Source organism: Phaenicophaeus curvirostris, chromosome 5 (genome assembly GCF_032191515.1).
Source record: "Phaenicophaeus curvirostris isolate KB17595 chromosome 5, BPBGC_Pcur_1.0, whole genome shotgun sequence".
NCBI lineage: Eukaryota > Metazoa > Chordata > Aves > Cuculiformes > Cuculidae > Phaenicophaeus > Phaenicophaeus curvirostris.
In genome coordinates, this window is record NC_091396.1 from 11,179,863 (window position 1) to 11,205,978 (window position 26,116).

Here is a 26,116-nt window from a genome sequence, read left to right on the forward strand (position 1 = left end):
GACTGGAGCATTTGGCAATGAATAATGCGATGCAATTTAACAAGACCAAATGCTCAATTCTGCACCCAGGATGGAGTAATGCCAGGCACAAGTATAAAATGGGAGGGGAACGGCTGGAGAGCAGCCCTGCAGAAAGGGATCTGGTTGACAGCAGGCTCAGCACAAGTCAGCTGTGTGACCTGGCAGCCAAGAGGGAAATCCACATCATGGGGGGAATCAAACACAGCATAACCAGCCAGGCAAAAGAGGTGATTATCCCCCTGCATTCTGTGTTGGTGTGGCCTCGACTACTGTGTGCCGTTCTGAGCCCCAAAATTTATGAAGGATTTGAAGGACTTTGAATGCATCCAGAGGAAGGCAACAAAGCTGGTGAAAGGGTTGGTAGGAATGTCCTATGATGAATGACTAAGGGCTTTGGGTTTGTCTAGTCTGGAGAAAAGCAACACTGAGGGCTGACCTCATAGCTCTCTACAGCTTCTTGAGGAAGGGAAGTAGAGAGGGAAGTGCTGAGCTTTTCTCCCTGGTATCCAGTGACAGGACATGTGGGGATGGTTCAAAGTTGTGTCAGGGAAGGTTTGGACTGGACATAAGGAACAACGTGCACCTTAACAACGTGCTTTAACTTATCGTCAGTCCTGGAGTGGTCAGGTAGCTGGACTACGTTTGTTGTAGGTCCCTATTCTGGGGAATATTCTATTCTATTCAAATGCCATTCATTCACAAAATAGAAATTACAGGGCAGGACGAGAATCCACCTGGCAGCCTCATGAGCCCCCGCCACCATGAGAAACCCTTAGCGAATGGGAGGGACAGGGCATGCAAGAGCAGCGCTGCCCTGCAAGCCTCATGACTTTTGGCCTTGTATGACAACAGCATAACCGCCAAGCAACCCTTTGTCTTCTCTAAACCTCACCCTGCTTCTGGGGACAAGGACTTCAGTAAGATCCTCACCCATTTAATCATGTAAGTTTAATAGATTCCAGTTGCAGGAGAGAGCATCTCACCCCAAATCTACACACGTTCCTCTAGACAGACCATTAGCTCTTACACAGCTTAGCTTTGGTCAAGAGCACACAGATCTCTGCCTGCCTGATGCTGCTCAGGTACCTTAGGAACTCAGTATACGTATAACAGATCTCATATTTTCCTCATGCACTTACTATCCTTGAGGCTACTGTCGTACGTGACATCCCACACACACATGAAATTTTATATTGCTGGGGCCACTATCAATATGCAACAGCCTACTGCTCACAATTCAGGCAAGTTTATAACAGTAGCTTTAAATCCTTTGTCAGAAAGGAATATTAAAAGTGTTACCTTTATATGGTGAATTTCAGGAAACAATCAAGGAAACACCTTAAATTCCCCCAAGCGTTTGTGATCTACTAAGACTATTGACTTGTCAATGACATGTTGCCAGAGCTTTTCGGCAGGTTGATCAGGGTAGCTAGTAATATGAGGAAAGAAAATTGCCTTGTGTATTTCCCTCTGCTATTATTTATTAACACCACAGCCAACTAACAAGCAAGCCCCAGTATTATTTTTATAAAACAAAGTAAATACGCTTTCTGTCTCCAATAGTGTACAATGCTTTCCCCGTGTTGTTTTACATCCTTAATTTTCCTGGCCTTGTTTTGCTTTGAGGGTGATTTATTTATTTTTGGTACCACCTGCTACATATATTTTACCTCTGAGATAAACAACATTTAAGCAATAAGTTACTGTGCATAGGAAACACCCAAACCCTGCTTACTGCTGGTAATTAGAGTCATGTCACTGAAGGGAACTAGTTGGTCCAAACTCTGGAGGCAGCAAAGCTTACCAATTGCAACATCTTCACAGTACATATGACTTAATGTGTGGATTCACTCATGCAAAGCTTAGATGAACATAGTTTTCTGAAGGTCAATTCAGCTTTAAACAGAAAACAGGAATAACCAAGCCCAGCCTGTAATAAAATATTTGTTAATTCATAATTCTACCTATGTGAATTTTGACAGTTTATTAAAGCTAGAAGGTAGTTTTGATTATTACTGGCTATTTGCATATAGTGTCATATAGAAGTTAATTCCTAATAAGCTGTAATGACTATATGTCTTTAAAAGAAACAATATGCTTCCACAGCCTTCCTTTCAAGTGCTTCTTTCAGGACAGGCTTAATAACAGGTTTCTGTAATAAGACAGTAAAATTCTTAGCCACCATTTTCAATAAATACGCCACCACAACTAATACTGTTCCAATGAAAATTCAACAGTTGTGATGGATTGTGATGTCTGAAAACATCTCAGTACTGCCTTGAAATTAAAATGACAGCACTAGCTATTTAAGGGATGGGAGGATGCTGATATTTATAGGTCATATCTCATGAAGTCTTATAAAACTCAAGACTTCTACTACCTTCCTTTGTTCTGCTGGGAAAAAGTAGAAACAGAGTGAAATGAGGGAGCTCCTTTCTATTGGCTTACCAATCCCAAAGCCTTTTTTCATACTTTAGTCTAGACTTAACTAGTGATATCTCTCAGAACAGAGACCAGAAATACAAATCCTGAGTCCTATAACCCTACCCTCAAGATAAAGCAAACACAGGCAAGTACCGGTATGTATTCACAGCAAAAGGTACAAACATATTGTGAAATTCTCATGCACAGCACTTGAAAATGAGCACTGCATATTTGAAATATTATCAAATTTTATTTATACAGTGCTGCATATTTAGCCAGTGTTTTATAGACTATGATGAAATTTTCATATTCTGAGAAGTGTGTAATGTTAAAAGATAAAGCACAGGGACAACAATTTAACCATGGAAGGACAGAGACAGTTTGCTTGTTGTGAAATCAAGGTAGCAGCAGGCGTTCCCTGAAGATTTAATACTTTTACAATAAAAACAACTGTAAAAAATCTGCTTCTTGAATAATTTTGCTTGAGAAATAACAAAAGGTAATCCAAAATATAGGCTGTGTAATCTGAAGAGGAACAGAACACAAGTTAAGCTGCCAAAGAGAGGTAAACTTAAATTAATAGGGTTATCACAGGACTGAATTGACCTCGCAGCACATTAATAGTACAGAGAACAAAAGTCTCGCACTTCCATTAAACACTTCAACAGTATATTATCAAGACAAGTAACAATCCTGGACATAGGTCCAAAGGGCCACTGAACCCACCTCTTGTTCCCAGGGCAAGATCCACTTTACTTGCGTAAACTAAGTGCACATTGGCATAAACTTCTCCAAACTGCATCAGTGCTGCGGATTGCAGGCTTCCCCCAGCACCTTGCTCCTCACCATTCAAGGGTCTCCATCTCCATCCACAAGCCTGACCTGAATATCTGTTTCCACAGCGAGGATCCACCACCCGTTACCATGCCGGTAGTGGGCACAGCGGACAGGCAGCCTCCCCTTCTCTGCAACAGCCTTGTGCTAACACCACGGCTGACTGACCCTGGCTAACCCCCCCACCCCCTTTTAGTTACCCTGTGGCAAGGGCAGCACCAACTATGTCACTTTTACTCACTGGTAACCCTGGAAAGGAAACTCAAGGGTTTTTTTTTTTGTTCTGTTGGGAAAAAAAAAATCTATTTACCACCTTTGCCACTGAAATATCTACAGTAGTTCATAGTCACCTGGGGTTCGTTAGGATCATCTTTCTACTGCCTCAATGGGAAGGACAGTAAAAGTTTGCCTGCTATTTAAAAATTCTCAAATATGCGAAGAAAACATGTAGTCCTACTGAACCAGACCAATATTTAACAAATGAGATGAAGGTATATTCACTGTGCTGGTCACAGAACAAGCCTTCCTTGCCTCAGCTGTGCTGCATTCTGCCATTACCACTGGACAGAGCATTTTCAATTAGAGTAAACTCAGTCTGAGCAAAATGAAATCACAACAAACTTACCACACCATTTAAATACAATGGCAAACTAATAAAAGACTGAGCACAATTTAAACAAAATGCAAGTGAATTAAAACAAAAAAAATGATTGCTCAGACAAAATGTTCTCCAAGAAAAAAAACTAAAATCCCAGTAAAATTATTGCTTACAGAGTTTTCATATGATTAAGACCCTTGTTCTCATATTCTAAAGGCTGTTCACATTGCTTTTTGTTTGGTTGTTTTTTTTATTCTCTTTGCACTGTCACAATAGTTCTCCAAATCAAATGAGCAACCAGCCCTGATATTTTGGAAACCTTTACTTAGCTTAAAAACCATCACATGCTATTCCTTCTAGGTCATAAAAACTAAGAGGTAAATCCAGGCAAAGGAATTATTTTGAAGCTGAAGGGAATTAGGGGATTACCGCAGTAAGGCACCTGCTGGACTTGCAGTGTCCTTAAAGGGCTCTGTAGCCCATATGTTCCTGGGAAATGATAGGGAGTCTTGTCAACACAGCAAGGAACATGACTTTGCAAACTGCAATACAGCTCAATATCTACCCACTCAGTTACAGCTGAGGCTGGAGCCCGATTCCAACCACAATCAACAATATGGTGCAAAATAACCTTAGAAGAACTAGACCAGTTCCATTAAACGATCCTGTCACCAGATGGGAAATTACCTTCAGCCACGGCTTACCTGAAGTATACCTGAAGCTTACTCATGAGTATTTCGGAAAGCTACCACTACTTAATTTCAACAAAAGCAGGCAGAATGCTTTGTACCTTCTCACAGTAAATGGAGTTGGCAAACTATTTTGCTGAATAGCACTTCTTTTGTGCATCAGAGAGCAGAGACACCAGATCCAGCAGCACCTACGTTGGGTCACAGCAGTTACACTCAATTCTTCCAGAAACTTTATGTTTCTCATTCTAGAAACTCAACATTTCCACCTTTATTTCTACACCAAACCTATGCAATACTGCAGTGCCCCAGGCTGCTGCTACATAAAGTGTGGGTGAAGGAAAGGGAACTCACGCCTTTACTTGCCCTGAAAAAATATCAAGCTTCCTTCAAGTAAAATCCTTCTAAAACAAGGGGAGCTAGAAGCTGATCATCTTATATTCCGATAAAAACACAGCCTGCTGTAACATCAGCACTAGTAGCAAGAGCTGAATATCTCTTATTCAAGTGCGTGTCAGGCAGCAGAGCCACTGGGTCCAGCAACACTCTTTATTCAGAGTATGCACATTTCCACTCTGTAAAGTTTGTTACAAAGAACTGCATTCTGGCAATTAATGTGCAGAAGCAAGTTTACACTACAAATAAGTAAACAAACAGAACAACAGTAAATTCTGTCCATATTGACAAGTGCTTACGCCATTCTACAACATGTCCTCTAGTTAAAATAACCATTATAGTGCAAGTTCTTCCCCACAGTCCAGATGGAAAGAAAAAAATGCCACTGAGAACAACCAATTCCTTAACATCCGTAACCTAACACAATGTGAAACACTCTCTGCTAGGCATGTCTGTGTTATTATCCAGCACTACAATGTTTAAAATAAGCAGCAATGCAAGATTTTCAGAATGGAAGCAAAAATGTGATCTATTTGTTCTGTTCTTAAGCTTCACACCTGAACTATTTTTAATGATGACTTTCCTCTTACAGACATGAAGAATTAACATCAGTAAACAAAGTTTGCTTCAAAAGTGAAACCCAACCTATACAACAGCTCTGCTAGCAGTGCCTTCCATTCAAGCCATCTCTCAAGCAGCTTTAGTGCAAGTTTGGATTTTACAGGAAAAATCTGTTAGTAGAGTACCTGTCTAGAAGGAACAGCAGGGAAAGCTGAACCGACAGACGATGGAGTAGAGGCAGCAGCTGAATCATGAGGCAGAGGACAAGAGGGAGTTGGGGGCTGAGAATGGGATAAGCCTTTAAGAGGTAGCTTATTCTGTATAAAGCAGAAACAGGAGAGTTATTCAAGAGACAGTGACATTAGCACAGGTTAAGAGAATAATTTCACATGCATCAAAACAAACAGAAAGATTGTAACTACAATTCTGCTCTGTTCTCTAATTCTGCAAAGTGAGGAGCCATGGAAATGATCATGCCAAAACCATGGTCAAAGGATATTATTGTACTCAGTTTTCTTATTAAAAATACATATGGTGGGCAGTAAGGTAAGACAGTGCTGAGAGAAAGCATAATGAAATATAAGAAAAGCCAGATTGCACTATAAGCTACTGCTCATCAGTTCATTAGAAACTGTGAGCTACCAGCATATACTCAAAAAAGGATAAGTTTTATTTTAACATATTTCACTCATGCTAATGTACATTGAGTAGCTTTATATATTGTGTATTATCTCAACTAACTTATGCAGCAATATTTAAACAAAACCTTGTTACCAGTTTCAATGGAATCCAAATTACTTAACAGATCCATGCAGGATGAAAGGAAAGTTAAACCCAAACCCACTGCAGTTTCCACTCCCCCACGAATTCTTATGTCTTCCAACTCAGTACTTCTTCAGGTGCAAAACCTAATATTCACCTTTGGAAATTCCATGTATCCAAACATTGAAGCAAGATGTGCTGCTTTCTCTTTAATGTTCTTTTTATGGAATTCCCTATTTGCTATGGTCTGAGCTCTTTTCTGCAGTAAGAGCCAGGGAAGGAAAGCCAGGAAAAGAAAGAAAAAGAGAGAGACTTCAGTTAATGTCACACACATCATCGGAATACATCAGGTTTGTAGAAAGAGTTTATTGTCTTGATATATCCTAAAGTCAACAGAGAAAAAGCCAGCATATCCAGGGAAAATACAGTATAGAGCTTAACATATGCAGTTGAGACAGAAAAGGAAAGAAATTGCTTGTCACCTGTTTCATTTTTTCCTCCAGGTGCTGAAGACGCTCAAGCACTCCAGAAAGTACAAATGCAGCAGAACAGGCAGATGCGAGATTTTCAGAGGTTTCTGACAGACTGGGCTGGGTATCTGGTTTTTGTACAGTCTTTGCTCTCCTGGCCTTATGATCAGAACCATTTAAAGACTGCGTGGGTTCCCTGACCTCGTGTTCACTCCTAGCTACCACCTGAAACTGGGAAACACTTGAAGTGAAAAAAAAATCTGCTTTCTGCACTAACATGCAGTATATGCAGCTTAAAAGGACACTTCCGAAAGCGCAGCGCAGGCATGCACATGACTAGAAATAAAATATTCTCACAGCACTCTCTGCATAGTATCTACTGCACTTCTGATGCTTGTGTCCATGCACTGAAATAAGACAGTCCTGAAAAACTTATGCAGGTCTTGACATTCTTCTCTAGGTTTGCCTCAATTTTCATAAATAACCCCATAGCATCAGATGACACATCATCTCCTTCTAGGGTTTTTAGAAAAGGTTTAGGTTTTCTGTTCTGGCTTCACATCTGGCCTGAAACTAAACTTGCAATCAAACTGTAAGAATACCTACACTAGCTCTTGGCATAATTCTAGATCGAGTCTAGCTCAAGTCAAGCTGTAACGTATTTCAGATTTAAAGCAATTTCTGAGTTCAGAATAGGTTTCTGAATTTGCATCTTCATATACAATAGCTTTTGCAGCAAGTAAAACATTCAAACCAGTTCATATTTATCAAATCAAGTCTTAAAAATGACCTTCCAGATAGTCTTTTCATTACAGTTTTCTACTTTATCTGTCCAGTTCAAATAAATAAACAAACTTTACAGATTTATCAGAACTAAAGTTGAAAAATTGATGCTAATCAACTTGCAGTGTGCTCCTGATGTTTCAGGACAGCACATCTGCCTTTAAAAAAATTCTCAACTAGTTTATGAATCTGCGTTTCTCAAGAAGCTGATCTGTAGATTTCCAAATGCAATGCAGAGCTTGTTGCATGGCAGACTACTCTTGAAATGCTGCTACAGAATATTTACTTCCACTTAAAACTCTAACATAAAGTGAATATCATTACTATTTAATATGAGATTGTTTTCATTGGAAATAATAAGAGAAAAATTAGACAATATATTAAAAGAAATTTGTCACATGTATATTAGGGTGCTGCAAAAGAGCTTCCAGCGGAAATTCTTACCACAATTTCAGTTTAAGAGGAGTTAAAAACCTGGGCATCAATACTGGCTTTTCAAAGCTTTTATCTTAGACATTTTTTCCAGAATCCTTCTGCCAGAAAACTCCCTTTGCCTTATCGTTACGACTGCCCAAAGCACCAAGTGCATGCACAGACAAATTTTCAGATACTGCTGTAGTTTTCTTGCATGTTAAATGCAGCTATGTAATGATACTCGTATAATCTTGATAGAGTAACACAGAAATCAACACATAGGTTTTTAGGGTTTTTTTTCCACACAGTTACTAATTCATTTAAATAGTTTTTACATCCAGCGAAGCAGGCGGAAAATAGTCTTAAACTTTAATGTGTTTTTCACAATTCTCAGCTAAACAGATCTGTTAGTTCTGCAAATTACATCCAAATATCATTTTCTATACTATGTAGTCACACAATAACAGTGTGTTCCCAGCAGTAAGAGAAACAGTGTGCTTGTCAGGTGTTACTCATACGAGTTCCTACCTGTCTTTTTGGTTGAAGTGCAAGAAGACTTAGATCCTTAGGTTTAGCAAAGCGAGGATTAACAGGAGGGTCAGAAGAGAGCAGGGCTGGTTTATCTATTAGCTCCTTGTAAAGCATTTTTAAAATTATAAAGACAGAGTGGGAAAAAAGAGGAAGATAGTAAATAGGTTTCAAAGAACTTTTGAGGCACAAAGAAATAAAAGTTGTTTTTAAAGACATGTTACTATGGAGCTTAACAACACATTTCGCAGATTTTTGTCACCTACCCATTTTATTAACCCCTCCTACTATTAAATATACACTTAAAATTCAGCTCATTCAGTATTCTTTAAAAGAGGTTATGATCAAAAGATATCGCATCAAGGCTTCTTTCAACATGGCCCAGCAAAACTCTACACAGACATCACGGAAAGCTCAGGGCATTGACAACTAGCCAGGTAGACTGCAAACAATAGTGGCTCAAACAATGAGAAAGTCACTTGACATCTATAAAGCCTATGCTTCTGGAAGACTTGAATATGTAATTAAACAAATGGATATACGTACAAAGAATTAAGGAAGTTACCACCCCTGACAGAACCTTGACATCTTGTTCATCCTTCCTTCAGATCTTTTAGGCGACTAATCCGAACTTAGCTGACTCAAACCACCACGCAGGCTAAAAGTATGCTTTTGAGCTTATCATTCCTACCTTGAGAGCACGGGATTATTTTTTAAAACACCACTAGTCACACTAACATCAGACCATGAAAATACTGAGGAATGTACAAATATATTCCATTATGCCTACTTTAAGAACAGAAATAGCCATCAGACATCTTACAAAAGACTAGGTTCCCTTCTTATGCTTTCTAAGCTTTCCATGAAGAAAGACTCCACTGGATGTACAGTGCCCTTTATTCACAGAATACAGGAAAAAGTCCTTCTGCAATACCATATGGAGCCAGCTTAGACTACTTCACAAAGCAAAAATTATGCAGACTGGCTTTCAAGAGATTTCTAGACATTGCAATTCCACTACACTTTATAATATAAAATATATCAATATTCTATTGGTCAACCTGTATGAGTCATGTTTGTTCAATAAGTATTTCATTTCCATAAAGTATAAAAAAAATGACAACCCACCTCAGATATTTTTTTTTCCAGATCATATTTTTCCCTTGGAAATCTGCATCATATTCACAAGGAGGAACTACAGTTTAATTTCAGAGATTATTTCGGTGTTCATCTATGACCTACCTGTCTCCGAAAAGTTGTACTTGGAGCATTCTCTTCAAACTTTGCCAACAGTTGAGTTGCCATTGACTTAACTTTATTCTGGTTCATTCCTTCTTTGCCATCACTTTGTTCTTTCCCAGCATTTGTCCCTTGGCTTGAAAAGCCTGAAGCCTGCAAGGAAGCAACAAACCCTGTTTTTGTGAAGTTTACCTATGACACTTATGGAGAAAGAAGGAGAAATATCATCCCTACCAGCAAAGGACGAATGGAAATACGTTTAGAGTACATTAAAAATGACACTGTTTAAGCATGCAGAAGTCAACAAAAAAAAAAGTTTTGTCTTTGCACAGTAAAAAGGGAATGAAAGCCGGTGCTGGTGATGATAAAGCAGAGTTGCAAAGGTAACTCAGAGTGGCTAGGAATGAAGTTGCAATGCAAACTCTCCAAACAAAAATTTGTTTAAATAACTGAGTAGGAAAGGGAAAAAACCCCAATACCTTAGATGTTCATGAGTTAACAAGAAAAGTCGTGCAATTTAGGTAATGCTCTACTCCTTATCAATTGATTTAAATAAATATAGCTCTTCTTTAGTGTATACCACAGCATATTCAAGGTTTTAAAGGGAGAGGCCTCTTGTTCCCACCAAGCTCTAGCCCCCCAACTCTCACTGCTTCTTCAGCTCTGATGCTCATCATGGAGCTGCATATGTTTGGACACCGCTGAACACCAACCTCCTCGAAGACACCAAAAAGACCTTTTCGACGTCTTTTGTTACTCTCATTTTCTTCCGTTTTCCCTTCAACCTGAAACAGTAAAGCCAAACAAGTTCTATGGATTACTACAGTAGTTACCAGATTTACCCTATCAGCTCCTCACAGGATGTAAACTTTTGTAACCAGGGAAGTCTGGTCTGGCCTCTGTTAAATAAGGCAAACAGGTGAGCTGTTTCAGAGGGCAGGGGTCCTCATTGCACTGGCATCGCTCATCAGACTCCCCCAGCTCAGCAGGATGGTTCCTCACAAGAGGAGCCTGGTGGCCCTCATGGCAGTTATCACGTATGGAAAAATTGCCCTGCAACCCCTGATTGGGAGCTCCCACTGGACTCTGATGGGTTAAAACACATTTGTACACATTGTTGAACAAAGGCCCTAAAACGTTGGTGTTTACCTTTTTGTCTTTCAGTACTAAAGAGTTGGTAATTCATAAAGCACTAGCATATCCTTGAAGAAAAAGTCATTACAGTATCAGTTTTTCTGTGAATTTTAATCTCGACTACACTAGTTTCCATATAAATAATGAAAATAAAAAAACAAAACCTCACTCTTTCACAACAGCCTCCATATCTCTTAACCTAGATATCTAGATGCAGACTACATTTTCTTACTGCAGACTTATCTCCTTTTGTGGAGCAATTACTGTCTGCCTTAAAAGTCTGCCTCCCTTGTAAGGTTCACGTCCTCGATTATGCCTTTACATTACAGTACTTAAGCAACTAAATTTCCTATTCTGTGCTTCAGCTAAGCACATGTTCAATATCTCACTGAACTAGAGATCACACAAACAATAAATAATATTTCCTACTCAGTTCACATGAACTTGGAGAATACTCAATGCTTAAAAATTTGTATCAGTTCCTATTAAATGCAGTCCTGAACAGGTGGTACAACCAAGATATTTTTTTCCCTGATAAATGTCATATTAGGTTATGTTTTAGGAAAAATAAACTACACTCCACTTTTTTTTTCATTTGCCTGCACTGCAACTTAGTGACTGCTCAGCCAACTGGGAAAAAAAAGAAAAAAGAATAGAGAGAAAGATCAAAGAATACAGGCTTCCTTTTTACATATACACTGTTCACAATAAATCATTATGCAGTGAATAGAAGTAATCCCAAACAACTTCTAGGCAAACACCAAAAAGAATCCAATGACAATACTTTGATTACTTTGTATGCTTTGGTACATTGTCTTTCAATGCCTCAGCTCTCAGTAATCCAGCTTTACACTACCTATAATCATTAGCCTACTAAGCAAGAGTGAGCAACATAACAGCACAGTGTATTCTACATAATAACACCACATTAAAGCAGAATTTGCCTAAGTGAATGGAGCAAATAAGATATTGCCTTTCAAAAATCTTAAATAATGGACTTTCATTAACATGTTTACAAAGAAGTCAAAGACAAAGCAATTTAATTGCCTAGCAAAACTCCAAGAAAAAGGACTGTGCCCTTTATTGTGTAAACACCTCCATTCATTTATTAGTCTGGAGCACAGGAAATCTCAGTTCCCCTCCAGTGCAGCTGACACTCGAAAGAGAACGGAAAACATTATCCAGCCCAGAACACGCTGCCAGAACAGCTACCGTCACATCAGCTCCAGGCCCCCGCTTCCTGATCTCTCACAGCCTGCACTCAGATAAGGATCCCTCTTCCAGCCAAATAAAAGGTCAAATTAAACGGTATGGAAAGTTTAGTAAGCAACACTGTTACCCTACTTGGCTTTTGACTCCATGGTATGTGAGTGCGCTCCTACAGTCATACCTGGACAATGCTCACCACCATTTTTTGCAGGGGAAAGAACCACAGCTGAACTCTTACATAAAGCAGTTGCTTTCCTAGGAGTCCCATTTCTCAGGTAGTTTCAGATGGTTATAGCATTCACAAATCTCTGTCCTAAGCAGAGTACCACCTTTCTTGCTAAGTTTCATGTCCCACCCATGACAAGGCTGCAAAGCTTCATACAAAATAAGGTCTTGACAGTCCCACTCCCCAATCTCATATGGAAAAATATCACTTCCACTTCTCAGTTCAATCAAGCCCCTGTTGCGTGAAACCAAAGGGGTCTGTTTGCTAAGCAAATCACCTCCTGCTTTCATGTAGTGCCAAGAACTATACCTCCCGTTATGACAGGAGGCTTATTTCATGACAAGAGGTTAGTCAGAGAGCTGTACAGCTTAGTAATGGAAAGCCCTCCCACTACTAAAAGTCTATTTACTTCTGCAAATAACTGAAGGAAAAACAACAACATTGTGGTCATGAAAAAGTTTTTCTTCCAAAGAAGTCGAAGTCACCCACAATAAAAACAATGTTTATTTTGCCTATTTGGTTTCTCACTGATTGGCTAACTGGGAACCATGTCACTTGGTTTTGTGTATATTTGGGTAGCAAGGATAAGTTATTTCTAAAAAGGATACATGAGGTTACTGTGCAATTGACTGTCCACAGCTCCTGAAAACATGTTCGTGGATGGGAAATACTTAAGATGTAAGTCAGTGTAGGAAATATCTGGAAATTATGGAGTAATTCTTCAGGAAAAAAAAAAATCATAATGAAATTTCTACCAAAACTGAGAAGATAAGATAGTAACAAATTTTGAAAGCATTATATCAAAATACTGAGAAATTCAGCACAAACATGTACACTTGAACTTTTATTAAGGATGCTGAATAGCCAGACTGCAAAAGAAGTACTAACTCTGTACTTTTGCAGACAAAACTTGGAGTCTACACCTCTTCAGAGGGGTAAATGAAGCAATACAGTTAAGCATTAAGGACGTCTGGTTTAAGGGGGGGAAAAAAAAAAAAAAAAGAAGAACAAACTTGAGAATCATCATAGTCAACGTAATTTCTACCTAGCCCAGGAAACTCAAAACTTGGAACAGTTTTGCTTCAGAAAATGCAGGTGGAAGAGTACACGCTGCTGTCTAACATGTGCTGGTTAATCTGCAACATTTGGACTTGAGATGCTGCTGCCTCTGAGCCGTGTGGTGCAGACACTCCCCAACTAAAGTGAAGTTAAAATGAAGGTAGGCTTGGCTGTGACAGCAAAGCCCCTCCTAAAGGTCTCCTTTAAGAAGAGGACCAAGCTAATGAATAGGCAGAAGACTTAACAGTTTATTACTGAATAATTTCATCAGAGTAGCTTTTAAATTAAACTATATAAAACTTTTGAAGTTGTAATCCATTCAGAAACAAATAGACCATACTCTCACTGCACACAGTCATACGTCAGCTGGTATTAACTCAGTTCTCCCTATTGCTTCCAGGCCCTGGAATCTTTAATTGCAACATGTATGGGCATGAATGTGTTTTATACAGGGACATGAACAGGGCACGTCAATAAGTTTTCATTAATAAGTGACCAAGAAAGAAAAGTATATGGCTATGACTAAGAGATGATTACTTCAGAGTCACGTTAGTCAACCCGCCCACTATCTGTCAACATTGCAGGCTTTATACATCTAACAAGAGCTTGAAAGCTTCCCTCCAGAACCTTGACAGCACCCACAAACTGTTTAAATCACTGTTTTAGTTAAAAACAATCACTCTCACTCAAACAATAAAGCATTTTAGAATTCCAGTGATTATTTGAACATATAGCTGTATATTTAACTCTAAGGATACAAAATGACAGTAATATTTTTCTTAAAGGCAGAAATAGCTCAGAAAAATCTCCAGACTTACTCATCTCAAAAAACCAAACCAACCAAAAAGATTCCCAAAACCAAAGCCCCCAACAAAAACATAAAACTTAGCACCTAGCATGGCACAAAACCTCCTAAAAATGCCTTTTGAAAAACTTCAAAAAATAAAAAATAAAAGACAATAAAGGTAATGGAGCCAAGATCTGACGTATTTCAAGCTGAAAACCACAACTTAGAAACATACTAAAATAAAGCATCCTCCTCACCTCACTTTTACCTACACTGAAGAAGACTGACATGGAAATTGGATACAAACTCTTCCCAAGTACATCCAAATTCTCACTGCAATTTGGACCTTTGCATTTACAGAAAGCATTTAACTTGAACTACTATTAATGCTTCAGCCATTTGACAGGGACAATGCTACAGTTTCATCATTACAAACCTTGTAACAATTGAGTGTGTGCGTGTGTGTGAGCTTTGTTAACTGTGAAATCTTATTTACTTTTCTATTATGCTCAAAAAATGTCCTTCAACTGGCTTTTTAATAGGAGGATGGATATAAACGCCTTATTCCTGAGCCTGACAGTTTATTTTCATATTTTTAAAAGAGAAAGATTTATAGGGCAGGTCTTCCTTCACAGCTTACCTTTGGTACTCGTTTTCTTGGTAAAGTTAAATTAATGTAATTGTTAAAGATGAAGTTTGACGATTTTGCTGAACAAAGATCATTATTCTCTCCATTTTGCTTGTCATCAGCATCTGTTCAAAAAACGACTGCTTAGGATGTTTATTCAGATTTCCTTTTTAAATACTCTGACTAAACCAGAACTTTCCAGCTGAATGCTGGTAGCAATTATACATAAGAAACTCGAGCAAACAAAAGTAAATATATACAAAGTAGGATGACTGGTTAAAAAATGAACAGAAACCACTAGGAATGGACATGCCATATGCAGTCATCCTTTCTAGAGGATCACTCTAACGACCTGATACATGAACTTCATGATGTCAAGCTGCAGTTATCCAGCTGCTTCTGTTCTCTGAAACCATTAAGGGCCCACAAACCCTGTGTCTCCAATAAAATTTTAGCCCCTTACTTTTTTTAGGCACAAGGTAACTATTGTGGACAGCAGCAGGCACACTCACATGCCAGAACAGCTTGGCTGGGAAAGGGTTCTTGGCTCACAAGCAGTGTTCATAAGCAGCTTGGATGAAATGCTTCCATGCCCCAAACTTGCAATATTTCAGAGCAGCCTGGGTTCAGCTTACCTACTGCCCGCAGAGGTGTGCCCCTGAACAGTTCGTAAAACTTGGAGAGGTACATGACCATGCTGAGCTTGTCAGGCTCCCCAGTAGACCCCACCTCCTTCCCTGTGGTCACAGGGGGGATCCCAAACTCCTGCTCAGCAACATCGAATGCTAGCTGGTTGTTTTTGACAACATCCTCTTCATTCAGAGCATCAAAGTCACTGTGGGGACAACACATTGGCATCAGTGGTGGTTTACTGTCTGCCCACCTCAGAAATACACCATGTTCCCTTGCCCATCGGAGAGGTGCAGAACAGCATCATGAATGAGAGGACAAGCATTTCACTGGCAAAAAAACAGTGTGGTAATTGGTAAGAAGTAGAAGTCTTGTATAAATCCTGTTATGAATCATGGCTTCTCCAGAAATGTAATTTAAAAGCTATTTTGCTGAAGTGGGTTTTGATGTAGTCCCAGGAAAAAGGATTCCTTTACTTCTGACGATATGCATTTTCTCCTCAGAAGTGTTAGGAAACCTTTTTCCTCTCCAAATACAGCTGTGCTACTACAGATTTCACCTGTTAGCAATTGACTTTTTAGTTTTGATTAATTCTATAAATCATCGAAGCCACAAGGAGTAAATTTAGGCTAGCATTTTATGAAACAAACACGTTGTATGTGTGTGTGTACATGCACAGGCACTACATTTCTTTTTAAGGTGTTACACGCACAGTTCAAATGATGACCTCCTGTCCATGTCATAAACGGATTTAGCAGTGCACTAAATAAGTACATCACACATCTGGAACTGTGTTATCCATTCCCTAATCCATTTTCTATGGGACCTATTCTAAGACTCTGATCCCTTGAACAGCTTCCAAAATTCATGATTAAAATAACCATGGGCATAAATTACAAAGCTCTAGGCAGGGTAGTTTGTTTCTCTTCATAAGGAATGTGAGTTTTTGAACCCCCAAAGAAGTTCTCTCCCCGCTCTGAACCCACACACTCTGCTCGTTTCTGGAACCAGGGGGGTGCAGGCAGTCCTCTGCCCCAGGAGGGGGTCAAGTCCTTCAGCAGTCCCATTTATACAAAAAGCCAACAAGATACAAGCACAAGGTTAATTAAACAGAAGGAGATCTTTTAGCTCAGGAAGACAAATCTCTGAACTTTTTAGAGAGAGCAGTACTTAAGAGACATACTTTCCACCAACAGCAAAAGTTATTTTGCTTTCTACACTCTCTCTCATCCTCTTATATCCACAAAACTATCCATAATTCCCTTTTTTAAAAAAAAATTAACTTGAGGCAAAAAAATATGTTCTTACAACGTCAGCTCTTCCTCTGGCAAAGCCGTACAAACAAGCACCCTGGGTATTGCTCCTATTTTCTTCAACGTATCACACATCATAAAAGAGCTCAACCATTTCTTTCATTTATCCAAAATAAAAGGAGGCTGACAAAATTTGTGACTCCCTGGTCTGTGCAGGAAGGCATGAGAACGCATCTGCTGCATGTTGGAGACTGCTGGGAGGACAGAAGAGTCACTCCACCAAAAACTGCATGAAGCAGACCCGATAATCCAGCACCACCAATTGCCATTTCCTGACACTCATTACATACTGACCCTCATGAATCTAACCAAGGAACCTTACAAAACATTTGTACATCAGAAGCTGGGTCTCGTAGGGTTAGCACCCCAGAAACACTGTCAAAAGAGGAAGGCTGGCTTACGTGCAACCCCTAAAGCAGTTCATTTTCAAGAGCCAGCCCTTGTTGCACAGCCCACCTGCAAGGGCACTGCGCTTTTCTGGACAGAGCTATCCAGACCTGCCATCTCCAATGGCACTTCCATGGTCCAATATTTGCCTACACGACCGTCACAGCAACCACTAAAACACACTGAGGATGGCTCATTTAAGGCTCATCCAGGTACTTCTCTAATTTATGACAGTGCCATCATGGCTGTGGTTTTAAATACCCTAAAAACCTGTCTCTTGCATTCCCCAGACACTGCAATTTTTGTTTAAAACAGCCATGTGACTGCCACAAACATGATCATAAGTCATAAGGTTCAAAGCCTTCCTAGGTTTTTGGAAGCATATATATTTAATTTTAAATGGCATGCAAGAACATACAGAAAAAACAAATCAAAGCAAAAACAACCCCACCCTCTCTATCAACCAAACCTGCAATGGTGTGCACCTCTTTGCAAAAACCAGGAATAGAAGGGGACTGCAGACTATCAGTGTTGTTCTGGCTCGTCTTACGCTATGCTTTGATAAAAGCTTAATATATCCTACATTCAGGATTTACAGATGTCACTTACATGAGGTCAGGTCTGAAGCGATGGATAATTGCACACAATGCAAGGCCACTTTTCCAGGAGGTAGTCAGGTCTGTAACATTTACATTTCGGTACCCTTCAGTCTGTTTCTGACACCAGGTCAAAAGCTTGTTAGGTCGAGTATCTGACTCTGTGGTTATAGTGGAGAGCAAACATTTTTGTCAGTTTTTGTACGTTCAGAAGTTCCAAATATTAAGCCACAGCAAACATGAGATGTCACATACCATGTCTTGAGAGATTCACTGATCTTCTAATGGAGCTTACTCTTTCAAGAGGACATTGTTGTAACTCATTGGTAACATACAATTGTCTCACCTATAAGTAAAAGCAATTTGTGGCATAATGTTAGAATTTTTTTGAGAGATAAACAAGAAAGATTTTTCTTTCTAGGTTGACTTTATCACAACTGGATCTAAATTAAGGAGTCCCTTGAAGATTTTGTTTATGCACTACTTGAGGCCCTATTTCACCTGGAATATAAATTAACTGTGATTTCACACGGAAGCCTTTTAAGTACTGACCTGGTGAGGCCGAACACAGCTTGAGTTCAAGTTTGGGTATCTTGTTCCTGGGTCAATCCTATACTGGTCAAAGTTCTTGCTAATATTTTCAGGGGTAGTCTGAGGCAAGAGTCGATAAATGCTCTCTCTTACAGAGAAAAACAAGATGCAGGAGATTAAAATAAATAACTAATTGATTAAAATAAATATCTATTATATAAAGAATATTTTCTTTTTTGCAACTACCTGCACCTTATTTTGATTCTGCCAGGACAAGTGTTATGCACTAAATGCACAATGCATCCATCCCATTTCTCCCCGGTCAGCAGGAGAAGGATGCCAGACAAAAAGGACAACAAAAAGACAGACTCTTAGAACTTATGCCCATACTTCCCTGAGGCAGGAAGCAAGCAAGAAAAAGAAGAAGGAGAAGAAAAAAAAAAAAAAAAGGAGATTACATCATTCAGTCATCTGGTTTTGCTTTAACCTCCACCCAAGGAGTAACTTCTTTACCACATAACAGCACTAAATCCCATCATTCTGCAATTCCTATAACCACCACAGCCTTTTTTATTATGCTGTTCAATTTTCCATCTGGGGCTATGCTGCGCTTGAGTCATCCCACAGGCTTCTATGTTAAAACTTCTCAAAGCACTGTACTCGGTAATGCTCTTACTTGCATTACCACAATGATGGCTATTGTGTACCTGCTCCCAAAGAGCCTGGGTAGCTGTAGTGGAGCAGGGCAGTTGCCATCAGGACCAAAGTCATTACCTTCAACCATCAAACCATGGTGACGCCAGGACTGCTGGTGTACTTAACAGATTTTTTGCTCTGGTCAAAAAGACATTGTGTAGAGAAGCTTATGATGCAACATTACAGCAATTTTCCTTTGCCACACATTTATCAGTCTAAAAAAAGAAGGCATTTGGCCTACTAAGCTAAAATGAAAAGTCAAAATCACAAATACCAACTATGAAAGCTGTTAGTGTTAAACTACTTATTTATTGTTTCTGGAAAAATATTTTTTGAATTAAAACCTAATTTTTAATTATTAATAATTAAATAATTAAAAATGTGACGGATGGTGGGTTAGTCTTTCAACACAAGGTACCTCCAGTTTATTTCCTAAAGGATCACAATTAATCCCAGTCATTAGTGACTTAAATCAGTGATTTAAACTGACCTCAGGTATACTGCTAGATCAACAGCCTAGTGCTATTGTAAATTGTTCAGTAACCTGAAGGAATGGATAATTTCAACCCATTGCAGTGAAGAATAATATTTCTCCTGTTAGCATTCTGAATCCAAATGCCTTCCACCAATACTGTAACTCTTTAAAACACTAGAAATTGTGTAGAAGACAAAAGCAGCACTTACCGTTCAGCAAGGATCTCTAATGGGGGTTTTCCTTGAGCCCAGCTCCGCACCATCCATGCAGTATCAAAGGCAGCTAAGAAGCCTCTCGCACAGCCAGTACCCATTGGCCAGAAGGGCTGTAAGAAGCATTTACATTTTAATTCCTTGTATTACTTGAGTTTTTACTACAAAACTAACTTGCAATGTAAATTTGGAGTCTATGGTTTCATACTGTTTTGGAAAACTAGTCCAGAAAGAGTTAAAACACAACATTGTCAGCTCTTGTAGATTTTAGTCATTTGTCTCCAAGTCTTAGGGAATAAAGAAGACTGCTTTCACTTTTTCTTTTTTTTTTTTTTTTTTAACTTCTATATTTAAAAACAAATTTCTTAATGTCAAAAGGTAAGGGCTAAGGAGAAAATTAAAAAAAGACTCAATACTCAAGAATTTGTCAAGTAAAACAGGGGAAAGAAGATGCCTTTCTTTTCATCTCCTAATTTTGCTCTGGACTGATCTTATCAAACACTTTGGGCTATCAGCATTAGTTTAAAAAAAAATATATGTATATATAAGTTGCAACATACACTTTTCACTTCAGAAAGAGAACATATTAAGGCAAAGAGACTACAATAAAAAGTTAGATCAACGTTTTCTCTGTGATGGAAGTCAGGAAAACTAGCCATGCACCCAAGCTGAGGACACACAGCTCTCAGTTTTCAGACAGAAATACAACTTGCATAAAGCAAGCCAGAGACTGCCAGCCAAGCGTTAGTTATGACATAAACTATGGCATTAAAAAAGAAAAAGAAAAAAGAAATATATTCCATAGAGTGTACCACCGTTTCAGAACACGTAAGAGAAGACAGTTTGTTATGGGGGAGTAGATTGAATGGCTAGATTAAGGAGAAAAAAAAAAAAAAAGGCTATTTGGAAGACATTCCAAGATATACCTCAAGCAAACTGTCTCCAACAAGTGCCACCAGGAGCAGATGCCTGTGCCTCTCTCTCACTAGTGCAGCATTTTCAGACGCATACATGGAAGTAAAATCAAACATTGCTACATCTGGTTGCCCATAGTGATTAATTGCAAAATCCAAGGAAGGCAGCTGGTAATTGGTTGCAAAGTCAGCAGCTTCTCTGGCATAAGACAGCAAATTGTTCTGGTTCACATTTTCCCCACAAAGGAGTAACTCAGTATCAATATAGTCCTGCAAAAAGAGAAGCATGTAGGATTAGCTATTCCAACTATCCTCTCTGTACTGAAACGTCGCGCTCTCACAGCCTCACAGTGGCAACCACACATCTTGCAGCATAAAGAACCAAGTGAGATTTATCATCTCCTCCAAAATGTTAATACATAAACATAGGTTACTGTATTGTCCCAAACAGGAGCTCTCTAAGCCAACACTGAATAAGCAGCTGCATTTGCAATTGAAGATGATAGTTCCTCCCAGTTCCTCAGTTTTGCATTATTTTTTTCACAATGTTACTTCCCTCCCATCAAAAGGTGTTATCATCGCCACTGCAATGCTTTTCTGCATGTGTGCACAACATCTGAAACCACACAAGAACAGAAATACGGATGTACCAATGACATAACATACGGGTCTCAGCCTGAAGGTCTGACTTCGCATCTCAGTAACAACACAATCAAACCTGGACTGTAGAAACTTTTCTCTTGTTCAGTTCAGCTGGAAGTTTTTTGGCTGGTGTGGTAGAGGACCCTGCCTTTACAGGTCACCCTACTTAAATCCAATGATTATTAATAAGGCAGTTTCTATTTACAGTTTAATCACGGATGAGACCCCTAATCGCTGGGATGATACCACCAAACTGCTATTAGCCCAGTTGTTTTAAACAGACTGCTTTTTTCCCCGCTCAGACCTGAGTAGGTCAAGGAAACAGCTCTGACAGGTCACAGCTACTGCTCCTCTTCTCCAAACTCCCTACAGATCTCCTGGGACTGCCTCCACCTACAAACACCAGTCCCTCAGCCCTGGGGCTCACCTCCCGTTCCTCCAGGGCCCATCGCTCCACCCTGGGAGCCCCTGTCCTCCAAAAGGTCAGGAGATTGTGACACTGAACTTAGCGGTCCCATCAGAAAGCCATGAAACCTTCTGACAGCTCCCCATGAGCACTTCCTTTGGGAAATTATACTTCAGTGTTTTGGCACTGTTTTACTTTGCAAGAAAAATTGACCTCTCTTGGGTTTCCGGGAAAAGAAATTTAAATGGTGCCAAAACACTTTCAAGAAATAAAAGAAAACAAACCCTCACGTCTGTCGGAAGGAGTAGGAGAAATAAATAAGTCATTAAATAAAGGAAAATAAGGCCTCAAAGTCTCAAGTATCTTTGAAAGTTCAGGTCATCGTGTTTACAGCCTCCTTCTATCATGTTTCACCCACTACAGAAATTTTGAAATTTAGCCTGGAATAAGTTTTAACACTTCCTTAATTGCCTGATAAAACTGAACATAGCTGTGCTAAGTTTTCCTTTAAATCAACGAGGTTTTTATTTTCTGGTGTGATGATTACACCACGTATCTCCAAGGTGAGTTAAAGTCCCATTTCAGCCAGTTTCAGAACAGACAAATTTAGGAAATAATGTTTTCAGTTCTCTACAGAAACTTTGTGTTTACTGGAGGGAAAAAACCAAACAAAAAAGAGTAAGAAAGATCTGAGTGATTCTGAGCATTTATGAAGTGCTCTAGAAAGTCTATAAACACGCTCTATAACATGCAACAATGTTTACGCAGACATTCACACTTATTCTGTGCCAAGTAAATAAAACAGGGTTGCAGCATTTTTACATACGTTAATAATCACTCCTTTGTCCAAAAGACTCTGCTTTTTTGCTGTCATCACAAAATAATGAGTGCTATCTTTGTAGTAAACAATGTTCTCCAAGTCAATTCCTGAAAAGAGATAATACATTTGTTACGAAGTACAGTGCTTTGTCTCTGTCATTTCCTAACAACACGTGACTGATCCCTAAGGGTATGTTTCCTTCTTGGGTTACATTCACTTTCTCAGCCGAGATGAAGCACTATTGGACAAGATGCTCTAAACCAAAACAAAACAAGAGAGGAGATTGGTCTTACCCCACAAGAGTTTGTCACAGCATAATTTAAAGTTATTTAGTATCCTTTTAAGGAACAGTTAACTACAGGCTTAATCATCTGAGGCAGAAAAGGGCAGCCAAGGGAACAAAGTGCTTTTTAGGTTGCTAGGGCCCTGGCATTGGGTCTACCCAGGAATTTTGGTTTCTATAATAATAGTAAATTAAAAAAAAATCAGCTGTAAATCAAGAATGGAATTGTTTGTACTGACAGCGGGTGCAACTATTCTGAAATCCCTTCTCATATAGATATACTTCACAGTTTATGGCAGATTCTTCTCTACGTCTTTTCAGTTTATCAGATCTACAACCAAAAAGCAAGAATAAACTCCTCCCAGAAGGGTAGAGCCTATTTCACAGGGTTTAAACTATTCATTATGTGAATGGATACAAACAACACAAACCATGTCTTAAGGGAAATCTCTGGGCACTGAAAATGCTCTTCTAAATTTGTTCAACACAGCAGACATTTCTACAGTTGAAAAAAATTTAAACATTAAAACAAGCTCTGATGTGGCAACACCCAAGCTAAAAAAAATAAATCCCTGTATACCATAAAGGGACACCCCCATCTACAAGATTGACATCAACAGCACTTTATCACTTTTTCTTTTTTTTATATACAATATATTTAAATTGATGTTAATAGGAATAGGTGGGTGGCTTGGCAGATAGAGTGACCCTCTTCTGCCTCTTGTATTTGGTTGTGGGAAAAATGAGGATACACCTACCCGTTTCCTCCTTAAGGTCCTGGAAGAACTTCTGATTGAAGATGAAAGCAACACCACTAATTTCTTCTACCTTGGCTTCTGCAGTAGTATTTCTGTTTATAAAATTGGCAGTGATAGCTATAGCCAGCTTTCCACGAAACTCCTTCCTCCTGAAACCTGGTAAGCAAAGACAAGAATTAAAACCACTAGAAACTTCACATTGGACTTCCAGGGAGGGTCAGGTCAAGGCTGCTCAGACTCATTCCTCTGTCTAGTCCTACACTGCATCAAACAACACATCCTCAGCAGATTCTGTCATTCTTACAAAATTCCCTTGCACACCAAGAATGTTTTATCCCTGCTCCCAGTACTGCATTCACGAGAAAGTCTCATTAAAAAAAAAAAGATGGGAAGAAGTTGAACATGGGAAGTAGTTTAGGGTAAACGATGACTAAAGAAAAACAGACTGGAAATAGAGCAGATCAAACTTAACATTTTGAACATGCTAAAAAGCAAATAAGATTTTTGTTATATACATGCTGAACAGCTTACAAAAAAAACATGAAAGAAATCAGCGGTCAAAAAAAAAGAAAAATAGAAACGTCTATAACAGTGCTTTGGTGCACACACTACCAGCTAATGAGTTCTTTTCAAAGACATTAGGGGTTGAAAAATATTCAGTGTCTTGAGTGTTCGATTTCCCATGCAAGACTGACTATGAAGTTACTTGCTCTCTTGCTCCATCCTAGCTTCCTCTTTTCACAAAAAAAATCCTCTAAGCCACAATCTTGCAATCACAAATTGAAGTTCCTCCTTCTACATATTCTCCTTATCTCTAAGTAAAGAACCTCTCTCCTACTTCAGAATTAAGAGTATTTTTAGCCAATTGCAAGTGACTTCTTAGAAAATACATGAGTTTTTTAAGAAAAAAAATCATCTATCAACTTTTATCTCAGTGCTTCATGATATGCTCTCGTTATTTCGCTGGCATAAATTTATTATGACAGTATCAACTTCTGCATGTGAACAACCTTCAGTGCAGCGAATATTCCCTTAGATCCTGGTACTACAATAACCATTAACTTATCAATAGAGACGGCGGCTGAGGTAATAATTTCTTTTTGCTGATACCTGACTATTGAAACTTACTTTTATGGGGGATAGCTGGACAACAAAGTGGGGAAGTTTCCTATAGAGCATTATAAGAAGTTAACTCTAAACATATTGTAGTTGGCAGGTGTAATAACAAGCAGGAAAACTATGAAGCTAATTAAGAAAGGAAATAATGTACTTAGTGAATCGAAACTAAAATGGATATAATTAAAGCTACAGAGGGAGTAGAAGTAACAGGTCTGCTCATGTGCTACAGGAGCAGCTTAGCTAGTGTCTCTCTAAGATGTACAATTCAGGTGGTCTGAATTCTAAGCAGCAATTGAAGTTTGTGAAGCATTTCCCCTCTACCCCCTTCACCTTAGAGTTATTTATTATCTTTTGGTATCCTTTCCAAAGTAACTGCTTCTGAAGTTAAGCCGCCTCTACAAAAGAGTGATACCTCTAACGTCTTCATTAAATACCTGGCAGTCGTGTTTTGGTCATAAGCTCAAACATACAGTGCAAATTTACAGTAAAACAGCAGAGACTATGCAATTCCTGACATGCATCTTGTCAGCCTCCTTGAAGTTAAATCATCATACAATTACTTAACCCTGAAGCAAGCCTCATGGCATTATAGTGCACTTTGTAGGCAATGCAGGTACACAGTGCTGAGAATTACATTAAATGTCTTTATTTTGACAAAGAACAACAAAAGCAGAAGACACCACATAAAAAATACTTCCCACACAGACTTCAGTGGACTGAAAAGGTAGCCTGTTGCATTGTGCTCTTCTCAGACTTTCACACCTTCCAAAATACCCTAAAGACCATTAATAAAGCCAAATGCACACATTCACCTACCTTCTAACGTGTTCCTGCGGCCATCTGCACCAATAATAACATCAAATTCATACTCTGACAAAGGGTGATCCACAGGGAGAAATTCAGCCCTCCAACCTATCTCTAAAAACACCAAGAATAATATTTATTCATTCTTCAGCATTACAATGGAGAAGTGCTTTCAGAGTCTGAAGAAAAGGTATTAAGATAAATGGCCAATTTCTCATTCAAAAAGAGCTGAATTCTCCCTTGGTCTGATGGAAGAAACTTCTGCTGCAGTCAAAGCTACATACAGGCTGTATTAGCAAGGTCTTAAGCTTGTAAACTGACAAAAAAACCAGAAGTCTTCATTCGGATCATCTAATGTACTAAGTTTTCTCTCAGACCAGTACCACAAAAATGTGCTTAAGCACTTAATTCTCATAGAAATAGCCCCACAGTGACCTTATCAGGACGCTCTATAAACATGTATACAGCAAGGAAGGGCTGAGTATTAAAAGAAGAAACATAGCATTCCAGTGTCAATACTTTTGTCTTCTAAATAGGAATTAATCATACACACAAAGCTAAACGTAATCTTTGCATCAACACAAAAGTGATTACATGGAAATGTTTGTATTGTCCATACTTAAAAATCATATATGCTTTAACTACTTAAAACAATATTTATTCTACTGTCACTATATGATGATTTAAAGATAGTATTTTGAACTAAAATTTTAAAATATTCTATTGCTACTACACCAAGATACTAGTCTTACAAAAATAGAAAAAAAA

The 26,116-nt window shown here is 38.8% G+C and overlaps 1 protein-coding gene across 7 annotated transcripts in view; it reads right to left on the reverse strand.

The window, feature by feature from the left end:
* Positions 1 to 26,116, reverse strand: part of MICAL2 (microtubule associated monooxygenase, calponin and LIM domain containing 2) — a 140,120-nt gene that overhangs the window by 67,188 nt on the left and 46,816 nt on the right. For 5 of the 7 annotated variants that reach the window (XR_011337495.1, XM_069857562.1, XM_069857564.1 and 2 more), the window contains exons 5-20: positions 25,361 to 25,462; positions 23,426 to 23,581; positions 22,391 to 22,491; positions 20,529 to 20,786; positions 19,600 to 19,715; positions 18,241 to 18,367; positions 17,944 to 18,034; positions 17,702 to 17,849; positions 15,398 to 15,597; positions 14,775 to 14,887; positions 10,433 to 10,504; positions 9,723 to 9,872; positions 8,481 to 8,585; positions 6,768 to 6,986; positions 6,443 to 6,544; positions 5,709 to 5,840 (exon numbers count right to left, since the gene is read on the reverse strand). Coding sequence is in view for 6 of the 7 variants with exons in the window: in XM_069857562.1 (XP_069713663.1) it covers positions 5,709 to 5,840; positions 6,443 to 6,544; positions 6,768 to 6,986; positions 8,481 to 8,585; positions 9,723 to 9,872; positions 10,433 to 10,504; positions 14,775 to 14,887; positions 15,398 to 15,597; positions 17,702 to 17,849; positions 17,944 to 18,034; positions 18,241 to 18,367; positions 19,600 to 19,715; positions 20,529 to 20,786; positions 22,391 to 22,491; positions 23,426 to 23,581; positions 25,361 to 25,462 (2,192 nt within the window). In the remaining variant the exon portion in view is untranslated. The remainder of the gene's footprint in view (positions 1 to 5,708; positions 5,841 to 6,442; positions 6,545 to 6,767; positions 6,987 to 8,480; positions 8,586 to 9,722; positions 9,873 to 10,432; positions 10,505 to 14,774; positions 14,888 to 15,397; positions 15,598 to 17,701; positions 17,850 to 17,943; positions 18,035 to 18,240; positions 18,368 to 19,599; positions 19,716 to 20,528; positions 20,787 to 22,390; positions 22,492 to 23,425; positions 23,582 to 25,360; positions 25,463 to 26,116) is intronic. The other 2 variants (XM_069857565.1, XM_069857563.1) reach the window with 2 other exon arrangements.